The 24,087-nt window shown below is 32.4% G+C and overlaps 1 protein-coding gene across 1 annotated transcript; it reads right to left on the reverse strand.

The window, feature by feature from the left end:
- Positions 1–4,418: 4,418 nt before the first annotated feature.
- LOC145333831 (glycoprotein 3-alpha-L-fucosyltransferase A-like) lies at positions 4,419–23,753 on the reverse strand. Its single transcript, XM_080179086.1, has 15 exons — positions 23,536–23,753; positions 13,818–13,882; positions 13,142–13,230; positions 12,534–12,597; positions 11,246–11,311; positions 10,419–10,503; positions 9,890–9,983; positions 8,868–8,968; positions 8,300–8,363; positions 7,771–7,867; positions 6,946–7,019; positions 6,406–6,459; positions 5,747–5,860; positions 5,092–5,329; positions 4,419–4,720 (listed from the first exon to the last, which is right to left on the reverse strand). Exons 1-15 carry the CDS (start codon positions 23,573–23,575, stop codon positions 4,616–4,618), a joined length of 1,350 nt encoding a protein of 449 aa, XP_080035212.1. The 5' UTR covers positions 23,576–23,753; the 3' UTR covers positions 4,419–4,615.
- Between the last annotated feature and the right edge of the window lie 334 nt (positions 23,754–24,087).

The following is a 24,087-nucleotide window of genomic DNA, read 5'->3' on the forward strand; positions in this document are numbered from 1 at the left end:
GTGATCATAAACAGATAAAACTAGCGCCGCCAACCGCTGTTTTACCGCTGAAATTGGCGGTTTCCGTTATTTGTCGTTTTTTGGCGATGGTCAGAAAAAGCATTTTTTTTGTTATGAAAAATAATTGCTCATCATAAAATTTGGTTTTACTAGCTTTAAAATTGGCCGCTCTACAGCTTTTTTAATATTTAGCGGCTGGCTGCTAAAAAGCGGATAAGGAGCAGTCTGACCGCTATGACTAGAAAAAGTAATTTTCTCTAAAAATACACATGAACCAACAGAAAAAAGTTTTACGTCTCTATCTGTAACAGGAGCCGAGATAGAGGGGGGTCTGTTATGGGGTTATGTAGGGATACAGAAGTTTAACTGCCTGTTTTTGCCGGTTTGGGTGCTGGAAGCGCCAATTTTTTTTTTTACTGAGAAAAATATCTTAATAAGTTGTAACTATAAACAGATAAAAATATTATTTAGCGCCGCCAACCGCCGTTTTACCGCCAAAATTGGCGGTTTCCGTTATTTGTCGTTTTTCGTGCGATGGTCAGAAAAGGTATTTTTTTATTATAAAAAATAATAGTTTGTCATAAAATTTGTTTTCTTAGCTTTAAAATTGGCCACTCTACAGCTGTTTTAATATTTAGCGACTGGCCGCTAAAAAGCGGATAAGGAGCGGTCTGACCGCTATGACTAGAAAAAGCAATTCTCTAAAAATACACATGAACAACCAGAAAAAAGTTTTACGTCTCTATCTGTAACAGGAGCCGAGATAGAGGGGGGGTCTGTCAGGGGGTTAAGTAGGGGTTCAGAAGTTTAACTGCCTGTTTTTGCCGGTTTTGGTGCTGGAAGCGCCAATTTTTTTTTAACTGAGAATAATATCTTAATAAGTTGTAACTATATACAGTGAAAAAAGGGACAAAAAAAGATATTTTTTAGGCCTTTTCAAAAGGCAGTTTTGAAATCCCGTTATTTCAAAAAAAAAATTAAAATGCTTAGAAAATGGCTTGGAAGGTGAATTTAGGTGTTCTGCATATTTCAACTTAAACACATAAGGCCTAAGATATGATATCCCAAAAATCATTTGTCAAAGTCTACTCTACACCTAGCGCTGGCGATTTCATTTTTCACAGGTATAAAATGCATGATTTTAGAAAACTGACTGGCGCTAGGTCTAGAGTAGACTTTGACAAAATATTTTTTGGATATAATATCTTTGGCCTTATGTGTTTAAATTGAAATATGCAGAAGAGCTGAAAACCTGCACATTACTGAGATATTGTTAAAACCGCCGTCCTACCGTTATCTGTTGATATTTTACATGCCTGGCGCTAGGTCGCCAGTAGAGATAGAGAGCTGAAATTTTGTACATATATTTCTAGGCCCCTAAAGTAACTTTTTAGGTTAGCAGAAGATTGAAATTCGAAAAAGGGTATTTTCATGAAAATATCTAATGCACACGGAGACTGGAAGTAAGAATCCTTTGGCCAATCTTAGATTGGTAAGCTTCGCGAACAGCTGATAATATTCTATGTTACATTACAAGCTGACCCGCAGTTCTCGTGGAAGCTACTCAATTATTACATCACCCTGGCCTAGAGTTTTGGCAGGTGTTCCATATTAAGCCAACCTAATTAATGGCACTCTCATAGACGAGGACGCATGGACGAGGGAAAGCATGGTTTAAGCTACTTGATTTGTAGAATCCTAACTTCCTACAAATCTCCCTCCTTACAACCTAATGGAATCTTAGCGACAGCATTTGTCAACCAAGTGCAAAGTGTATGTGGGGACTTGAACTCGGTTTCTCCCAACCACAGCGTAGTGCGCTAACCACTACGCTATGGGACACCCTAAATTTGAAACTCAATTGGTCCGTCGGTCCTTTGGTAATGCTCTAAGAAACATGAAAATTCTATAGAGGATTTGCTAATTTCTCAGCTGCTTTTTAAGATAGACATCTGAAATTATTGTGGAGATTACTTTATTCAATGAGCATCTACTCTATACATTTTAATGTTTGTTTATTTATTGGGACACATTTGATTTCCATTTGAAAAGTTTAATTTTTACGGTGACCATATAATATAGACGAAACTAATTTTTTAAAATGGTATTGATCAACTAATCTATGACTCGTATTGTATGTATGTCCGTCTGAATTGCTTTTGGCATCTCGGGGCTAACAAAACTAATTCTAATTATATAATTGTACATTTTTATATTCGCGGAAAACTATTACATTAACTGATGTATGTTTATAGAATTCTTTAAATTATTTACTTATCTAATTAATTATCATAATGGAAATAGAATATATGTGGAAAATTTTTCGTTATTTTAGGTCGCTAATATGTAACTCATTTATTGGTAAGTTTGTTCATCCTATAAACGGGGCCGGGTTTATTTTAGAGAGCTTTATTAGAGTACATGAAAATCTAGTGCAACAGTCAAGAAATAATATATCGATTATTAAGTGACGTATAGTCGATGTACAGACGGACGAGTGTCTTATTGTAGAGCAGATTCGATACAATTTAAATATTAATGATTAACAAATAAGTTTAATTAAAAAATGTATATTTACAGATATAAAAAATAACAAATTAAAGCACTAACGAATTAAAAGGGATTTGTAGGAATAAAATGAGTATAGAATGTGAATAAGCTTGGACGTCCTGCACTCTAGCAATACTGCTACTGGCAACGCTGGTTATGATGGATAGACCGCGTAGGCGTTCACAAAGAAGGCCACAGTCAAACAAGAGTGTGCTGGGAAGATAACTTCATACTATGGCACACTGACACTACAATCAACTGCCTGCTGGAGCTACAAACAACAAGTCTGATAAAGATGGCGCCTGGATGTGGTGGGAACACGGTAGGGGAGCTGGAATAATCCGGGACAGGAACAATTCTTCTAGAGATCAAGGGCTAGTGCTTTAATATCACATAAGTCTGTTTTTTATTTTCTTGATAATTAATAGATCTCATTGTGTTTCCATTCTTTTCTAACAATTGATGTTGTCATCCTTGTTATTTTGTATGATATATTTATGAATTTTATGATCTGACATAAATAAAGAAGAGAAATTCTATAATTTTACGCTTTATAACTTTGTGTATAGGGTTATAATTCGGACATTTTTAGGAAATTTATTTGTGATTATAATTTAGCACATGCCAGGGAGTTAGGGAACATTGGACTGTTTATTACACTAGTCCCCAAACTTTTCTTATTTGTTGGCCTAACAATTTTTTTGTTTGTATTGTTGATTAAGTTGAGTGTCTCTAAACGATTCAACCACTAATTGTACTCTATAGAAGAGGTAATTTTGTGTATTATCATTGGTGAAGTAACAGATCTATAATATAGATGTGTATACAGACAACTACCTCCCTTTATTTTTCAAAGGCCTCTTTCGTCTGCTTCTAAATTATTTTCTGCTACTTGGCTGTGTAATATAAGCGATACCATTAGTTGATTTTCAATGACCCAATAGAAAGGTTGCACAAGACAGTTGCGATGGGGAGATACAGTTATTTAACCCTTTCTCCCTCTAGTGTTTTACTCTAATGGAGGAGTAACTCCATTCATCGGCCATTGTCTTATCTCTTTATATCCCTGGCTACATGCTGTTATTAGACTTAAACAACAACATAGGACTTTTGTCATATTGTTACAGCGATTTTTCAGATTATAAAAGTGTATAATTTAACAAGGATGACAACATACATTAAAGCGAATGGACAACCGAACGATACTATTAAATTTAATGAATTCTTATTTCGATATAAGAAAACAATTTGATGTGAATTTACCACAAAGAGTACCACAAAAAGGGATGTTTGATATCGACATATTTAGACTTGATTATAGAGTTACGTCGTATTTTACTAGGGCCTATTATTTTTGGTTATACTTGGTTAAAGAGTGAATGCGCATTGGTCAGAAGAATCTTCACAAGATAAATTTATCCATCAATCTAAGATACCAACCGAATAAATTTTAAAAACAATGTTCTGTACTATTTTTCAGATTGACATACAGACGGTCGTTTCGATTATAGAATTTTTGCATCTACCTACAATAAAAATTTATCATTTTAAATTTTTATATTTTTTTTATAATTTTTAACAATTTTTTATTACAATAATATACAATAATAGTTTTGACTACATTAGTAATATCACAATTATACATAATTATGTTCCTACTTAACACCTAACATATATTTGTACAAATTAAATTAATTTACTTAGCCGCGGACAACTTGCTCGACATTAAAAGTATTTCATAGGTCAACTTTGGATACAATTGTTTTGAACTAATAACAAAAGGTGTACAGAGATGGGCCAATGGGAGTAAATGCAACATAGTTTTCTCATCTGGTCTTAAAATCTTTGCATAACTTAATTTAGAAAAAAATAAATTTTGATATTTGTAATAAGGTTAGGTAGGTATTTAAAGATCCCCACAGGGGTTACGTGATTCAAAATAATACTAATACATATAATTTAGAGATAATTTAAATATATAATCTTTGACAAAATAGCTTTTATTGAGATGTAACTTCTCTTGACTTTGGAGGCTACGATCTCGCCATCACATACATCAAGGGGGCTACGAACTCGACAACCCCAAGACCCTTCTCCAAGTGCCCTTAACACAGGCCTTCTCTCTCCACCACTTGTTTATATCATCATAATGCCTCTCTGAAAAGTTGGCCTGAAAAAAATTATTTATTGGTAACTTTTTGTTTCAGAATATGGTATTTTTTTATGGCCGATAAATAAATAAACCGGTCTAAAAAATCAAGAAAATAGACATTCTTATAATGATATTAGATTTGAAATACTATTATTATGGCTTTTTGTTCGAAATCAATAGGGTGATTATAGCATGCATAATTTATGATCAGAACTATAAGTTACAGGAGCCAACGGAAGTTACAACTTGGACTAACCGACTGTTTCCCTCAAAGTGTATAGTGGAGCACAGAAACTCTCCAATTATATAGAATTTTGTGTTTTTTCTAATTAGAAGCAGGAGGAGGGTTCTGTGCTTCTTAGGCCTTTTGAATGAAAGGACTAACTAACCTGTTCACTATGAAGAACAGCGCATAGTCTACAGAAAAACTTTGTATTAATCATCTCTCCTGTTCCTTTCCATTGAAAGTATTCATTATAAAGGTCGTCGTTCTGATCTAGCTTGTGCAAGTATGCCGCGAGTTCTTGTGCAGACGAAAAATCGTCCACGTGAATGTAGGATTTGTATGGGGCATTCTGCGCATAGTCACTGGGCCTTGCGCCCATTACAATAGGTAGGATATTGTGCCTGAAATTTGTTACCAATTGTATTGGTGTATTTTTTCATAAGACCACATATGTTCCACATAATTGAAAAGTAATATGAAAACAGAAGCTCTTTATAGTAGCTATAAAAAACGTCATACAATACAAATGACCAATGATAGGCCAATACAAAGACTAAATTACCAATGGCAGGCCAGTATACAATTTATTGACTAATACAATGGTAGACCATTATGATGTAATTTTTATAGGTACTATAAAAAAGCTTCATAAAAATCATAAAATAAAATTCATGCAAATTTAATTTTTAACAAGTTGAACAAACGAACTCATAGACATCCCCTGTAAGTGGAAAAGACAGAATTATTAAAGGCTTTGTTAGGTAGTACAGGTTATAAGAAACCATTTTTAAATAATTTATTAATAGAAAAATACTTACTGAAGGCCGTTTTCATAAAGCTTTTCTGTGATATACTCTGCACAATTAGAGTTTTCAAATGAGAGGTAGAATTTATACTTGGTATCTAGCATTTGCTGACATTCAGGCTGGGACCTAAACATCAAACATTTATCTATAATACAAAGTAGAACGATGTCTGTCTGTCTGTTTGTACCGAAGGATCTCGCTAACCGCTGAACCGATCGGGTTCTCCTTTACAGGGTACGAATTTTTTTTTACTAATAGAGACTCCTACGCAACATAGCTAGGTATCGTTAAGTGCCACTAGAGGCTCCTAGCGTAGCCGCTAGTATTTAAAAAGTATCTTAGAATGTTCAAACTCTTCTATTATTTAAACTAGAAAGGTCTTTTTTTTGACTAGCTCAAGACTTCAATATCTACTAAACTGCGTTTTCTTTTTTAGTGAAGCTCCATATATGTTCCAAGTTGGTTATTAGATTTAAATCTGGGATATTAGTTTAAGGCTAGTTTCTTTGCCTTTTTTACCCCTTTGAGTACAAAGCCCATAGATTAGAACATAGAAAAACGTAGAAAATAATCATCCCCCCGTTGCAAGTTAATTTTGGCGAGTGCATAATCATATCCAGTTAATTCATTAAAGTTTAAAAAAAATACACTAAAATTTGTTCGTTATATACCTTGGGCATTTTTTATCTCCGCAAGTACCATAGATATCAACATTAATGTATTTTCTAAAAAAATAGATTAGTATATAATTCATAGTTAAAATAAAACGTTTTTTTGGGGGGGAGAGACTATTTGTAGAGTAGAAGCGCGATAAGAATGTATATATGTATAAGTCCGTTGCATAAAATCTCTGAAATATTTAGAAAAACAAAGTTCTACTTTTTTGTAGAAAAAAAACTGGTAGATTTTCTAATAAGAGTGACGACGCCGTAAGTAATATATTTAACCCCTAAGAGTAATAACCTTTACATATTTCTTTGTCTGCCGGGTTTTACAAAGTAGAACGATGTCTGTCTGTCTGTTTGCACCGAAGGATCTCGATAACCGCTGAACCGATCGACAAACCTCCCCTCCCCCCCCCTCCAAAATTTTTTTTTATATTTTTCTTTTAAATCTAAAATACGAAAAATTAGGTTGATCAAACCTCTTGGGGCAAAGACCCTCTAGTCTAGGGGCGAGGCCGCTAGTAAAAGATTAAATCAATAACTTACCCTAATTCTTTGGCATATTGAAGTCTATCATTTTTAGCCTGACAGTTGGACACAAACCAAGCTACTTGGCGAGTCTAAATTTAAATATATATAAATATACATTATACAGGGTGATATAATTTATTGTGGTCTGATTTGCAGGTTGTTGATTTTGATTTTCTAACATATATAATACAAAGTAGAACGATGTCTGTCTGTCTGTCCGTCTGTCTGTCTGTCCCTTAAGATCTCGGTAACCACTGAACCGATCGGATTCTACTCTTCAGGGTATATACCTATTGGTCCTGTGGTGGTTTTAAGCTATTTTCTCGGGGGGTGGGACACCCCTCACCCCCCCAAAAACCAAAAAATCCCCCCCCCATTTTTTTTTTTTTTTTTTTTTTTTGAAGGAGATTTCCATGGTCCTTTACGATTTTCTCCATAATTTTTTTTTTATCACCTCTTGGGGCAAAGCCCCTAGAGGCTAGGGGCGAAGCCGCTAGTATAATATATAAATAAACATATTTACAGGGTGTTCAGCAATTTATTTAGGACGATATGTGCAATAAGTTGAATAAAAAAATTGTAAATCAGTATACTAAATTGTCTATATTGAAAAAATATTGATTTACAGGGTGTTCTAAAATTTAGACTGACTGTTCTATTTTCCAATTCTACAATTAAGTCCAGCTACTTTTTTTTATTTTGATTATAAAAGGTTTGGTTTTGAAAAGAATTTAATAAGCATTTCACAAGAACCAGATTTAATAGGATATCATGAAAACAATAGCAGACGGACACTGCAATTTATAGAGTTACTATGATTACAAAAAAAGTATTTCTCACCTTATTAGCAGCATAGTTAATATTTTGAGGTTTAGTTTTAATATTTTCATCATAATATTGCCATTTTCCGTACGGGGTAGCTATCGTCGAATCTGACCTAAAGATATATTTAAAATGTAAATTTAGTCATTTAAGATATAGTCTAGTATGGGTTGGTTCATTTCTCATTTAAGATTGATATTGCATGATTATAGTGGGTTTTAGTCTATTTTAGGGCGATTTTAAAGATAACTTGTATGAACCTATGACTAATTAAATCTTCTAATATACATATTTGGTCAATTTGTACTTGCTATTCTTGGAGCTTTGTCTAAACCCCACCAAACCCAAACCTCCCCCCCCCCACCCAAAAAAAAAGAAAAAATTCCAAAAAAACAAAAAGATCAAAGTTTTTCGAATAAGATAGAATAAGTCAATTGAAATACGATTTAAATATGCAAAACTTATAATTTCAAAACTTATATACAATAATGGCCAATGTTTGTATCTTGCCAGGACGTACAGATGCGTGGCAACTAAAATTTCTTACCTGTAGGTAGCTGTCCAGTTAAAAACATTTGGTAGACGAAAATGCTGAGAATGCAAGGGGCTTTCTGAAAATAGATTTAGTATTAATGTATTTTATGCGAGTTTATTAATAATTTTTAATTGATTTATTATTATTTGGATCTTACACCAGATTTTCATGTTCTCTAATAAAGTGAACTCTGTAGCGGGCTAAAATAACATTTTTCCTGTCATAAAATCTACGTATATTCTCCATCCATTAATATTTTATCTTTTTTGTCATTTAGATTATTATAATTTTCTATAATCAAGTTAAAGAGTGGCTTTGTACTAAATATCACAGTTTAAAGGAAGATTACATTTTAGCTTTTAGAATAGAGTGATTCCACCAATTGGAGAGTACAAGAGATCTCATTGGTTGAAATTGATTGCTTTTGAATAGATTTATAGAAAGAAATAGAAAATAAAATCTTGTGCCATGCCTCCTCATCTGTGCCAAGTCTTTAGCAGAAGAAGAAGGAAGGACAGACAGACAAATGGAACACAATCACAATCAAGAGTAGCTTTGTTTTTAAAATATAAAACTGTACCTAGCATATATATCATCCAAAGTTGATTGGGTGGTCTATCAAAGCTTGGTTTCATGAAGTGATCTTTAAAGATGACCAAGTCAGCTTTACTGTGCTCCCGCCTAAAACAATAACTTATTTTTCTTCATGGATCTTACGGGATAATACTATGGATGATAAATGGAAATACATCCCGAATATTTACCAAAATGCAGATTAAAATTTAAGACAGTTAGTTTTGAGTCAACCAATGAAAATTCCAAAAATTACATAATATTTTTGAGCCAACGAGAAAGATAAAACTTTTGGTACCAATGTTATTTACATTCCAATGTCCCCTCCTTCCCTGTGTACATCTGTGTGTTGTTTCAACGGTCTGTCTGTCCAACTCAGCTTATACCAATAACGAAATTAATTCAGAAAAAAATCACGAAACCTATACTTGTTTTTCAGATGTCGTTGGTGGGCAACACATCGTAAAATTGACGACCTTTCCTTTTGCCCCTCAAATATTATCTTAGATTTATTTTGCTTGTTGGTTATACCTTATTCCTGTGTCCAACTGCTTTATTTTCTATCCATATATCTCTCTATCTATCTATATCTGTATCCATCTATCTATCTGTATACCTGGATGTTAATAGAGCCCAAATAGATATAGGACATTGTTCCTTGAGAAATAATCCTCTATCTATCTATCTGTATACATGGATGTTAATAAAGCACAAGTAGATATAGAACATTGTTCCTTAAGAAATAATCCTCTATCCATCTATCTGTATACATGGATGTTAATAGAGCACTAGTAGATATAGAACATTGTTCCTTAAGAAATAATCCTCTATCCATCTATCTATACCTGGATGTTAATAGAGCACAAGTAGATATAGGACATTGTTCTTTGAGGAATAATCCTCTATCTATCCATGTAACTATCCATCTATCTGTATACCTGGATGTTAATAATGCACAGGTAGATATAGGACATTGTTCCTTGAGGAATAATCCTCTATCTATCTATCTCTCTATCCATCTATCTATACCTGGATGTTAATAGAGCACAAGTAGATATTGGACATTGTTCCTTGATGAATAATCCTCTGCCCGCTTTGACCCCACCAGCAGCCCAAGAGTTACCTAGGAATGGATATATTATTTCTTGGATGTTGCGCCAGATATTCATAACTTCATAAAGTGATACTTGCAGCTAACTAAAATAACGATACCTCGCATCCACCCCCTTTATCCCATCCCATTCCCGCCTGCTGGATGAACGAAATGACCAATATACGAGATTCATGTTAGCAACCTAAATTGACAACTAATTTCCCCTGTGAATGTTCTAATCCATTCAAATAGCAAAGCATCCATGTGAATAAAAATTCTTTTAAGTACGGACAGACAGAGAGATTGAGATAGAAACAGATATCGGAGAAACAGACAGACTGTCAAGACAGAAAATGTGATTTGTAGAGCAACTTAAACTTTAAAATATTTGTTAGGAATTAAAACATTAAAATAATATTTCACGCAATTTCAGAAATCTTTGTGAACACTAAAAATGTAAAATACCTCCATTCCAAAGAAGAATTTTCTTTAGTGGCGAATCTGAGCTGTTTTGGTCGGGTAGCTGGTCATCTGGCGGCTTATACATTAACTAAAATATCAATGAAGTATTATTTATCTCCAGGAAGGGAGGGGACATTGGACTGTAAATTATACTGGTACCAAAAAAGAACTTATTCGTTGACTTAAAACTTAGGGTACTTTTCTTGAAATTTGATTGGTTTGCCTCAAACAAGTAGTGTCCAAACTTTTCAACCAATAATATACCTTTATATGAAAGCACACATCAAATATTATTATACAATCAGCTGTTTTGACAAGAAGCTAATTTTGATAAAAAAGATATTGCTTTATATAAAAATTTGAACAGTTTATATTTATTAAAAATATGAATAAAGGAAGTATTTGTCTATTACATAACAGTTTTATATTTTTCTTTTCACTTTTATTTAACCTTTTCCAATTATTTGCATTTTTATCCTTATTTTTATTTTCAAATTTAAACCTCGTTTCTTACAATTTTCGCTTGTATTTTGACAGAATCTTACTTGTTTTAAAACATTATTTATGGTATTAAAAGGGCGGTTCCTATTTAATTTTTTGTTGTCTGTTTGAGTTTAAAAATATAAATTCATTTCAATTGTTGGAAAGAGCAATATTATGTTTTTTTTTAAGTCGAAGGTTTTTAAGATTGAAGTTTTTACGTATCAGTACATTAAAGTCAGTCTAGTTTGCCTCTAAAATTTCTGCCAATTAAAAAGGTTCATTATCAGAACAAAATTACTTCAGGATAGAAAAAAAATTAATGTGCTTGTAATAATTAAAGTTTTAACCTGATTGACGATTCTATCATTGATGACTTGACTTTCTTCTGGAAGTAAACTCTCTGACTTAATACATCCTGTCGACGTCGATAAATTGAACAACTTATGCCAGTTGGAGTTGAAACCATTTGTTGAAAAAACAAGGATGACAACATCCATAAAAGCGAAGCTCTGAAACGATATGACAGACGAACATTAACTTTTGTTGAGTGTCAGAACTGAATATACAAAATATGAAAATAAAAGGTTTGACAAAATTATACGTAAATTTGTTGTAAAATTTCTTAAATACAGAATTCTGTTTAAGGACATACTGACATTTTTAATACTTGATTATAGAGATGCTTCGCTCATAATATTTTACCTTATTGTAATAGGAATCAGTAATCAAAAAATCAGATCGATCGGATGATTTTATCACATAAAAAATTGTTAATAAAAAAGTAAAAAAATCAACATGTTTAAAATGAACGTACGGAAATTATGGTAACGATTATAGAGTTGCTACGCTTTCTAAGTCGTACCTAACTACTACAGGAATCACCATGCAAAGTTTGAAATCGATAGGACAATTTTAACATGCCTAAATTAACGAATAAAAGCTAACTATCTCGGACGGACGTACGGACGGACGTACGGACGGACGGACGGACCGACCCTAATTATAGAAAAGCTTCGCTTTTAAAAATTAAAGGTTTTTTGTAATATGATGTTTCATAAAGAGGCCATTTATTGGTTTGATATTAATAGCTTATTTCTAAAGGCGAAGCTTTTCTATAATATTGTTAATTTAGACATGTTAAATTTGTAATATCGATTTCGAACTTTGCAGGATGATTCCTATAACATTTAGGTACGATTTAAAAAGCGTAACACCTCTATATGCGTTATCAAAAAGTACATTTAATCATGCTGAATTTAACTTTTTGACGACAATTTTTTGTATGATATCATTATTCTATTCATCTAACTTTTTAGAATAATGATTCCTAGGAAATCAAAATACAAAATTACAAGCTAGCACATAGGTATCTCTATAATCGAATTCTAAAAATGAAAGTATGTCCTTTTACAGTATTCTAGATTTACGCAATTTTACAACAATTTTATGTACACTTTTGTTTAGACTTATAAATGAATTTTCTGCTTATTAAGTTCTCACACTCCACAAAAACTATTGTTTGCTTGTCCTTTCTCCTGATTTTAAAGCTTCGCTTTTATGGATGTTGTCATCCTAATTATTTTACTACATTTATATATTAAAAGGGAAGGATATGTTTTCTGAATTTATCTTTGTTCCTTGTTTACACAGTTGTTTACTGGGTGTTGCATCACACTTCTCAGCTTCACAGGGTTCTTGACTAAAGGTGCAGTGCAATCAATTTTTTTTTGAGGGGGGGGGGGTTGAATATTATCCAGGGAGGGAAGGGACATTGGGCAATAAATTACATTAGTACCCACAGATATATAATATACTAGCGGATTCGCCCATAGCCTTCAGGGGCTTTGCCCCAAGAGGCAATAAAAAAAATTTCTGGTGCTGCCATGTATTTTAAAATAACTGCCTAAAAACAAAATTTTTTTAGAGGGTGGGGGGGTGTCCCACTCCCCAAGGGACGGACGGACAGACATCATTCTACTTTGTATTATAGATAGCCACGATAACTTATTTATTGGTCCTATAACTTTTGATACTTTCTTGAATTATGATTGGTTGGTTTCATCAATTTTTATCTAAAGAAGGGGTAAATTTTTTGATAATCATTGGGGATGTACAACAATTTATCTTCCATTGTCTTATCACTTAAGATCCCGTCAGAGAAGTAGACGTACAACCGTACGAAAAAAAAGCTTTGATCACAGAAAAAAACACAATTTTTTGGTTGTATATGATTGCACACAGACCTAGGACAGCACGGGGTTGGCTGAAGGGTCCCGTTGGTCATGTACCACGGGCGTTCTTTGGTATATAACAGGCTTTCATATACTAGAGTCTGAAATACAAAGTTAGGTTAGGTTAAGTGGGGTTCATAAGATCCCCGCAGGGTTTATATATTTTATACTTTTCTAACCGTGAGTCTTATTATACAAAAGTTAGGTTAGGTAAAGAATAATAAATTAGAGTCCTGCAAGGTTATGCATCCCTTTGAAAGGGACGTTATTTGATGGTTACATAGACAGTTATGTTGGTAAATAATCTATTTAATGGCCATAAGACACTCTAACCGTAAGACGTGTAAACGGACATGTGTCCGTAAATAGCTTACTTTAAAGTAGTTCTTATTTTATGAATTTGTGAATTATTAGTAAATATCCCTTTTATATTGTCACTAGAGGCGTCTAGGGTCGCAATTGAGGTTGGGAATTACCGCCTTATAATATTATTTGAACAAGTTAAAAAAAAAATTGAAAGGCTCCTAAAATATAGATATAAACCTTCCCACGACCGATGAGAAGATTCAATACAGAGGAGAACCATATCGGTTTAGCGGATAGCGAGATTCTTCGGTACAGACAGACATCCTGTTACTTTTATTTAAGGATTAGTAGCGCAGCTTTTCTATAACCAATATTTACTTACATTATGTACATATGGTTGTTGGTCTATCACACTGAAGGTCACCAGAAAGAATAGTCCCAATATTCCTAAACAAAAAAAACAAGGATGTTAACAATAATAAAAAGTAATTAAATTATTGGTGGAAAAGTTTGGACACTGCTAGTTTGTACAACTCAAACAAGGTTTAATGAAAATTCCCCAAAGTTTTACAGCAAACTAATGAAAGAACTTCATAAATAAGATTTAAAGAACAGAGGTGGAATTTTAAAAAAAGTTTAATCGCTTAGTGGAGCAAAATTGTTTGCGTGAAAAATCCTCCAAAATCACATAAAAATCTACAAAAATTAAATAAAATCCTATGTTAATAACCCTTCTATGATTTTTGTAGATTTTTAATGTGATTTTGGGGCAAATTCTTTTTAAGAATCCACCTCAGTATGATTTACAATTCAAAGTTGCTTCCCTCCAATCCAAAGTTAAGCGTTAAGTCGAATTTTCGGGTATAGTACCTTTCGTGGCAACGCCCTTTCAAGGGCGTTTCGTCGTATTTTCACAGTAGCTTTTCTCCTATTTATAGCCCCAGCGGGGCAATCACAGAACCTGACAGCCATTTTGAAAATACGACGAATCGCCCCTTAAGAGGCCACTATACCCGAATTTTCTTGTTTAATAAGGAACGGAAAAGACGTATGGACATGTACCTAAGTTAAAGGGTAGCTACGCTAATATAAATTGGCGTAACAAACTAAACTGTCAATGTTTATGAAATTAGTGTGAAAATAAATGATTTGTAGGACATAAAAACATATTGTGATAAAACAGATAAAGGCAGGGATAGGAAAATTGTAGTTAAATTAATATCAGGAATTTAAAAAAAAATAAAATGACCGATGAATGGGTGTACGTCCTCAATGTTGATACAAAATATGAGCCCATATGTAGATTAAAATTAGTGTGGAAACGTTTAAATGTTGAACTAAATAAACCAACCAATCAAAATTCACTTTTGACCCCAAAGTTGTAAAGCAAACGAATAAGAAAACACTGTTATACAAATTTGGGAACTAGTGTAATAAATATAGTGTCTACTCTCTATCTGAATTAATCTACTATTTTTTCCGTGAATTTAAAATTATAAATTGTGGAAGAATTTTTTTTCATGCATCGTCTTATCTCCATATCCCTAAATATTACTCTTTAATAAAAAGAAATTTAACACAATCAACAAGAAAGTTTACGTATAAAGTTAGCGAAAGCAATTTACGGCCAAATATGTTACAGACTGTATTTTTTACTTTTAAGTAATAGAATAGTTTTAAAAATTCGAGTTTTCTGTAAAATTTTCTAAAATGTAATGATTTTTGAAGTAGAGTAATTAATATGCCTTATCGCCCAAGAAAGCTAAATTAAAGGTCTATACTATCTTAGAGATGGACTCAAAAACGCACAGATTAACTCTTATTCTGAGCTTGATCTTTAAATCATTTTAGTGATGAGCAAGATCGGGGTGAGCCAACTTTCCACCAATGAGAGCACAGCATTTTATGAAATGACGCGCTGTGATTAGCTGAAATTCGGCTAACCCCGATCTGGCTCACTACTAAAATGATTTAAAGATCCAGCTCTGGAGTAGCTAGATCAAATCAGATTAGATTATAAAGTAGGAAAAATGAATTGCAAGGCCAAATCAATAAATAAAATGTTTTTTTTTATTTTTCAAAATTAATTTGTCTGAACGCTGCTTACTTTTATCTCATAATCTAATTGCCGTTTAATATATCTTAAGTGACTAGTATTTGTAGTTTGTTCTATGCTAGAGCATAGTGCCCTGAGAAAACCAAATATTTTTGACATAAAGATGGCCACTTTTGCTTTTGTCTAACATATAATTTTCTAAATTTTCCGTAATTTCTCAGGAACCTTCTCTGAACCACAGGCTCACCCTCCCAGCTTAATTTTGTAAAAAAAAATAAAGATGGTTTAAAATCTTAATGAAATCATAATCTTAAAATTTTTAATGTGATTACTATGCCTAACCTAACTTAACCTCGTCTAAACAACTCATACAAGTAACCTATATCCCCCATCTCTTGTAATGATACTAATGGCCACGCCCCTAGAGGCCTCAAGAGGAACTGGAAAAAAAACTAAGTGGATGATATTGGAGAGGGGGGGGGGTACTAATTTCAGTTGCGATTTCTCTTGTAAAGTTAAAAGGTATCCTACCACAAAATAGTTATAAACCTCCGTAGAACCTATAAGAAGCTTGATTCTATTCGGTCCAGTGGTTAGTTTGATTTTAAGCTACATACAAAAATCCTGTTATCTTTATTATATTCTAAAATCCAAATTGGGGAAAAGTCTAGCTTGAAAGGATATTGTTAAATTTTGCCAACAATACTTTCATTCAAAATAAAATTATGGAGCCAGGATGTAAATCATTGTTTTAACACATGTATAGTAGGTTTCATATACCTTTGATTCCCTCATAATTTGTACGTCTGTCTGTAACTCAAGCTTTTTTTTCATTTTCATTACAAAAAAGAAAAACTGCATCTAATAAAATCAATAAAAATACTCGAAGGCTTAAGCTATAAACAAGGATGACAACATCCATAAGTAGCGAAGCACAAAAAATCGTAGATGGGAATACGTACAGGTAGATTTAAAAGGTTTTTACTAAAATCAAGAATAGATTTATTGGATAAAATAAATATGAAACCTTGTTTTATTTTGTATGATGACGATGGTCAAAGTAAATTATATTAAAGATGCTCATAACAATGGGAAAAATTATTTTGATACTAATATCCCATAAAAGTTTGAAAATTGGATCAAAATAAACAAAGATCTTGGGAAATATGTAAAACATATAAAAATAGCCAAAAACCTGATAAAAGGCAGTCTGGCCGCCATGGTTGTTTTCTTAAAACGACAAAAAATTTAATTTTTAAATCCTTAAAACTTTAAAAATTTTGAAAATCGGACCATATACACTGAAGATATGGAAAAAAGTGTTAAATATATTTATAAATAGCCTAAAACCTGCCAAAAAGGCAGTCTGGCCGTCATGGTTATTTCCTTTAAAGACGGGAAATTTAATTTTGATATCTACAACTGAAAAAAAAATTTGAAAAACGGACTATAAACACTGAAGATATGGAGAAAAATGTTAAAAATATAAAAAAAAACAGCCTAAAACCTGCTAAAAAGGCAGTCTGGCCGTCATGGTTGTCTTCTTTAAAAGACGGGAAATTTAATTTTGATATCTATAACTGAAAAAATTTTGAAAATCGGACCATACACTGAAGATATGGAGAAAAATGTGAAAAATATAAAAATAGCCTAAAACCTGCTAAAAAGGCAGTCTGGCCTTCATGATTGTTTCTTTAAACGACAGGAAATTAAATTTTGATATCTGTAACTGAAAAAATTTTGAAAATCGGACCATAAACACTGAAGATATGGAGAAAAATGTGAAAAATATAAAAATAGCCTAAAACCTGCTAAAAATCGGTCCGACCGCAAATGATGTTTTATAGTCAATTGTGCTCCTTAATAATGGGAATGTTGTCAAAAAATTTCAGCATTCTATCTTTTAGAGGAGCTGAGTAAATCCCATTTCCCCCATAGCGTTACGGACGGACTGACTGACTGACTGACGGACGGACAAAGTGAATTATAGAGTAGCTTCGCTACTAAAAAAAGTACTTTATTTCATTCCCCTAACCGGATATGGTCTATTAATTTATATGGGGGAAAATATTATTTGATTAATTACAAGTTATGTCAAAAAAGAAGTAAAACAATAACAAATTATGATTAAAAAAAACTTTTTTTTTACACAATTTCGCTAGGACATTTATATCCTAAATTAGTGCAGCAAAAAAGATAAATATATTTGGTACTTATACAACAGACATACAAAAAATCTTATGGCATACTAAAAAAAAGACAATGCCCCCCCCCCCCTAAAGCAAAGTAATCGAACATCAAAGTATCTGAAGGGATAGGAAAATGGACCACACAATTAAACAACCCCAACAACATCCAAACATTCTTTTATTGTAGAGCTGGTAATAATTAAATCGTCCAATTTAAAAAAAAAATTAGTTTAATAAAGTCGTAGTAAGTTATTATTGTTGAAGGAGTATTGGTTATGCACTAAAAATATTTTGCTCTATGACGCTGAAAAGAGTGCGTCTATAATACCTACGGACACAACTTAATTATGAATATAGAGTAGTCGCGATATTTAAAAAAAAAATAATTATATATGAATTTATTAAAAATTGCTATGGTTCAGAGATCAATAAAAATCTGTTGCATATTATAATAAACAGTTAACACCAGGGCTCGTCAGCCGCAGTAGTTATAAGCCGACATTTTTAGATGATTATTAGCCACAAACGGCCTAAACGGCCAACTACAAAAATATTTAAAATACAGTCGCACTTTTAAAGCAAGAATCTGCAGCCTCAACAGCCAAAAAACGGCTGCAGATTAAGAAAATAAATTAACGGCCAAATTATAGTCACATTTCAGCAGCAAATAAGACAACAAGCCGCCTTTTTTATCATAATTTGGCCGCTGCCAAGCTATAAGAAATTGGCGGTTGCAGAGCATTGTTTCAGATATAAAACAGACTTTTTATGGTGCAAATAAATAACTTATAAATATAAGCCAATATAGGTTTTTAATACAGCTGCTTTATTTTAGTTAATGTCAAAGAGATCTTTTGGTGCAAACACACAGTCATTATGTAACCTTTAAGGATTATAAGCATTATGTTGCTACTAATGGAACTTAGACGTCCAAGGGGGGGGTTAATGGGGCAATTACCCCCCCCCCCAAAATTTTTTTTTTTTTTCCATTTTACCCCCCCCCCCTATTTAAAATTTACTCCTACCCTGGGGGTGCCGTAGGCACCCCCAACCATTTTGGAGGAATATTTACCCCCCCTCAAATAATTTTGGGGGGGTCAATAAAAAAAGCTTGGACGCCTCTGTTATGGAAATAGTCTTGTTTGTTTACAATTTATAAATTCTGAAAATAAAACTGTAACGTTGCATTAAACTTGGCATATGTAATATTCTTTATATTTATCTCAATCTAATAAAACGAAACTGTAAAAATACATTGGCATTTTTATATGTGTATATATATGTAATTTAAAAATGCGGTTCTTAATTTTTTGCCTGTTATTGCTGCGCTACTTACGAAATTATTTGTTAATTGAGAGGGAGTAAGGGGACATTGAGCTGTTTATTATACTGGTTTCCAAAGTTTTTGATAACGTTCTCTTATTCGTTTTCAATTTTTTTAGTTTTGATTGATTGGTTCATCAAGTTGAATGTTCAAACGTTTCAACCACTGATCTTTGTAATTTTTCTATTACATTGGGGTTGTAAATCAATTTAATAGTCATTGTCTTATCCCTTTAGATCCAAGGTTAATTGGCCTTATTGGTTTCTTATTTAGTAACACTATACATAATATTCAATTTATTTTAAAATAAGTTTTATAAATATAAGTTAGTATTACTTGATGTAACATACAAGTTTAGATAAAAACAAGGATAGCAATATCCATAAGCAGAAGCACGGAAAAAATTTTATTGAACAAAATAAGATGATTATCAGTTTGAGAATGGATATATGATTACTTGGATGTTGCACCAGATTTTCATGAACTATAATAAAGCGATACTCCCAGATGGCTAAAATAACAATACCCCCATCCATTCCCTCTACCCCATCCCATTTCTTCTACTGGTTGAGCAAACTGACGAATCAAGGAGGTCCATATTAGCAAGCTAATTTAACCATTAATTTTACCCTGTCAATATATCCATGAGTTCTATATCCATATCCATAATGTTAGAGAAAAAAGAACAAGAAAAATTAAAACCCCATCTCAGCCTATACGTCGCATTTCCCCCTTAACATTATTTATTGATAGACATTTATAAGACTGACCGACAATTTGTTCTATGGAGAAGATCCAGTTCTAAAAACCACCAACTATAAAAATCCCAATTCATTACGCAAACTAAGAAGGGAAACCTTATTGAATTAGTTTTATGTTCATTCTTAGTGGAAACTCGATACAAAAAAATTAATGCCAATAATAGCCACCCGTCAGGCGTCAATAATGTATGGCAAACTGCAGTCAAAAAACCAAACCGACCTTTTAAACTTAAGTCTATAGACGCAGTAAATGCCATTATTCGAAACCGATTGTAATACGCTGGATGAGAACCAGTTTTCTGCCATACTAAAAATCATGTATAGCAACGTATTACAGACAATTTTCCACGAATATTAAAATAAAATCATAGAATAACACTTTTTTTGCCAGCCTAAAGCAAATAGCTGTCTATAATACGATGCAGTGGTAAATAACTTTTATTTTTTTTATACTATTTCGCTGATTTTTTCATAGCTTGTTTTAGAACATTTTGTGTATTTGTGCAGCAAATAGAATGTACATGCTTTAAATATCCAAACAGAGTTTTCTTGCTGTTTTTAAACGGATTTTTTTTTGGAGCGAAGCTACTCTATAAATAAGATATCTATCGCAGTTTTCCGCGGATATACAAAAGAAATTTTTTAAAAAATTATTGATAAATTGACTAAAATACTAAAAAATTATACATGCAGGTTTTTTAAAAATTGCTTAAATCCGGTTTTACATATTTTAGGTAGTTTCCCGAATTCTTTTTTAATTTGAACTGGGCAAAACATCATTTACTAAGTATATTTGCGATAACTTTTATTTAATGAAATCTTCCAATTTTTAACATGTACAAAACGGCCTGCTTAATTGCTTCAAGATCCATGTCAGATCTATATAGGAAATAAATGTCTATAAACGAGCTCAAGTTTTCCAAGGAATATTTGTTTAAAACTCATAGTGCTCCAATAATCCATAATAAACTCTCATTGCCCAGAACGATAAGACCCATTATTTTACTTTATTAAAAATAAATTCCTTTTTTTAATTTCATGTTGCTATTTACCTTATATCAATGTATTTAATTTCTAATCATAAAAAAGAAAATTTAAATTTACAATATAATAAATTTAAGAAAACTCTGTTTTAAAAGAATTCGATTGTGAGTTCAAATATCAAACTAAAATTGTAATCATCATCATTAACCCTTTGGTGATGGTAATGTAAAAAAAAAATATAATTCAAAAAATCTTTTTAAAATCATTTAGATTATTAAATATTTACTTTCTTTTAGATAGTAATGCCGGGTGAGGAAAATAGATTTATTGAGAAATAGATATGCATATAGAAAACTAGCCAATAGGGAGATAATTATATTGAGATTAAAGAGAAAAAATACAAAGAAAAGTAGATTATTATTTTTCAATTAAAAAAAAGGCAAAACAAATTTTCTACTGTTGCTATATCTTTATTACACTAGGGGTGGAGGAACCCCCTTAATTTTTTAAAATTGAGGAGTGTTGTCGTATCCCCCAACTCAAGAGCCAAACACATTCCCCAGAAAATGGAAATCTGTCCTAGAAATTGTAGAACAATCGGTCCAGCCGTTTACGAGATCTTAGCGAATATATAGACATAATGTTACTTAGCACCCAGAATTCTTCAAAGGGTTAGAAATGATTCATTTGTACAGACTGACCGCTAAACTCAGTAATCTCCCTCAATGGTTATTAGCTACTGCAATGGATATTATATCAAGGGAATTTTTTTTTACAATTTAGGTTGCTAATATGGACCTCATTCATTGGTCAGTTTGTTAATCCAGTGGGAGGGGTTGTGATAGGGAAAAACGAGGTGGATGGAAGGTAACGTTATTTTAGCAAGCTATGAGTATCACTTTGTTAAAGTACATGAAAATCTAATGGGTCATCCAAGTAATTATTTATCTATTGCTACTGCAGTCAAGACTAGGGTGTTTTTTTGTACATTATTATTTTTTGTACAATTTTCCATGTCAAAATTGACTGAACAAAATATTCTGATTATACCTATAATGTACAGTATGAAATATTTTTAGATCAGTAAAGTAGGATTATTCTTCAATAACACAACCAAAAGCAGTTGCAAAAAAAATTAATTATGATTTCCTTGCAAAAGAATTTAATTTTTACGACAGGGATAAAAAAAAGAACAGACTGATTAAAATTATTGAATCAATTTTTGAGCCAATGAGTTTATATTTGAAATAAATTTAAAATTAGAAGGTGTGGTATTTTTCTTCATGCCTAACCCCTGCAGGGCCTTTACCATCGTTGTCCCAACTATGCAGGGTTTCTTGTACCCTATATATAACCTAACCTAACAGAAGTTATAACAAAAAATAAGGGGGGGGGGATGTTCTATGCTTGTTGGGCTTTTTGGGAAAACTACAGTCTATCTTGACAATTAAAAGCATTTACTCTACAACTATAAAACATATTTATTTCTATTTGAATTTAATATGATTTACACAACTTTACTTCGAGAGTGGACCTTATGAATAAGAATGATTATATTATTACCCATTATCCTATCCCTATATCCCTGAAAAGTACCTCTAGGCTAGATGTACAGGCTGTACAAAAAGTTACAAGAAAAGGAAAAATAACATTGGTAACGGGGGGGACCTGCATCTGCGATTGTAGTGTACAAAAGGGTAAACAACTAGGTAAATGTTTCTTATTAAAAACGAAGCGTTTCTATAATTAAAATCGATTCGTCCGTCCGCAAAGGTTAGCTATTTTGGTTAATTTATACATGCTAGAATTGTCCTATCGATTTCAAACTTTGCATGATGATTCCTGTAACAGTTAGGTATGATTTATGAAGAGTATCAACTCTATAATCATTACAAGAAAGTTTCTACGTCCTTCAATCAATCAATCCAATTTCAAAACCCAAAACCAAATTAATTAATACCCCCCCCCCCCTCTATTAGAGGAGCCACTAGTATTATATTTTTTTTTGTTTTATTACAGAAATAAGTGTTGTTCAATGCTTAAATTTTGCGTTTTTTTGCCAAACTAACTCAATTGCGGTATTGTTTTGTTTTTTGACCCATTGACAGTAAGCAACAGATTTTGCTCTTTGGAATGAACCAGATTTCTGATTTGGTAATATTATGATATAGTACGCTATTGACAATTTGCGTTGTGTCTTGCGGAAATGAATATTCACCAACAAGGACATTATATTGAAAATCCAGTTTTTATTTAATTGAAAACTTCAATCCTTTTAGGGCTGTTATAAACAGAATAACTGTTTTAGATATTGTTTTTTTTTTAATTTAGAATCTGTCCCTCCGCCCGGATAACTAACGTCATTATTGACATGTTCGAATAGTTCTATCCAATTCAAACTTATCATGTACAATTAAGAGAACGTAGCAACTCTATGTTAATATCCAGAAAAAAACGTATGCCGGTTTATGACATATGAATTTTTTACCTGCTATATCCTTGATTTTTGGATATTGATTCCTATTAGGGAAGGTACTATACCATAATTGAAGCAAGTCTTGAAATGTAAGAATATAAAAATATTTGTATATATCCTGCATTATAAGCAATTTTCGTTGAGACTACTAAATTAAATTGAATACCAAATGCCTTGTTTCTATATATTTACAGAGCTTCACTTTTATTGATACTGTCATCCTTGTTAATCTATCTCGACTTTTTAATTCCAGACATTTAGCTTAAGATTTTGCTACTTTTGAAAACAATTATCCTTATTTTAAAAATACCTGTTAGAGTAAAAATCTTTTTTGTAGTTCTAATCATCATTTTTAATGTTTTAATTTGTAGACTTTCACAATCAATAAATCACTTTATTTTTAACATCTAGTTTTTACATAATATTTCATTTTGTGTATACCTATGAAATAGTCATAATGATGGTTTATATTACTAGTTCACAAGCAAGTTGGTTTCTCTCGACTAAAGTGTTTCTGTGCATGCACGCACATATGAAAACACACACACACACACGCGCACACAAATCACACTGTGCTCACCCACCAGCGCCGTCCTTCCATTGGTTAGCCTCCAATTTTTCTTCGAAGGCTGAATTTTGCCAAAACGTTTTCTCCGATAATTTCAATGTACAAAAGTTATATTTTTTATGCGATGTCTTTTTTGATGTTGCATAGGCCCATTTTATGGGAAGGGGTTCGATTACCATTTGCGCAAAAGAAGGGGAAAGGAGCTGAAGGAGGAGCGGGTAAATTGTACAGTCTCTGTACAAATATTTATATATTTTGTACAATCCTATCTAATTTCTGGTTTTATTTAGACTA

This window comes from Acartia tonsa, chromosome 12, assembly GCF_053477335.1.
Source record: "Acartia tonsa isolate MP-2025a chromosome 12, ASM5347733v1, whole genome shotgun sequence".
Classification (NCBI taxonomy): domain Eukaryota; kingdom Metazoa; phylum Arthropoda; class Copepoda; order Calanoida; family Acartiidae; genus Acartia; species Acartia tonsa.

Coding starts and splice junctions, on each gene's coding strand:
- LOC145333831 (XM_080179086.1), bottom strand. CDS start 23,575: ATGATGATTAGAACTACAAAAAAGATTTTTACTCTAACAG. Junction 10,504..11,245: donor ATGATAGAATCGTCAATCAG/GTTAAAACTTTA, acceptor TTGATATTTTAG/TTAATGTATAAGCCGCCAGA. Junction 7,020..7,770: donor TTAACTATGCTGCTAATAAG/GTGAGAAATACT, acceptor ATTTAAATTTAG/ACTCGCCAAGTAGCTTGGTT.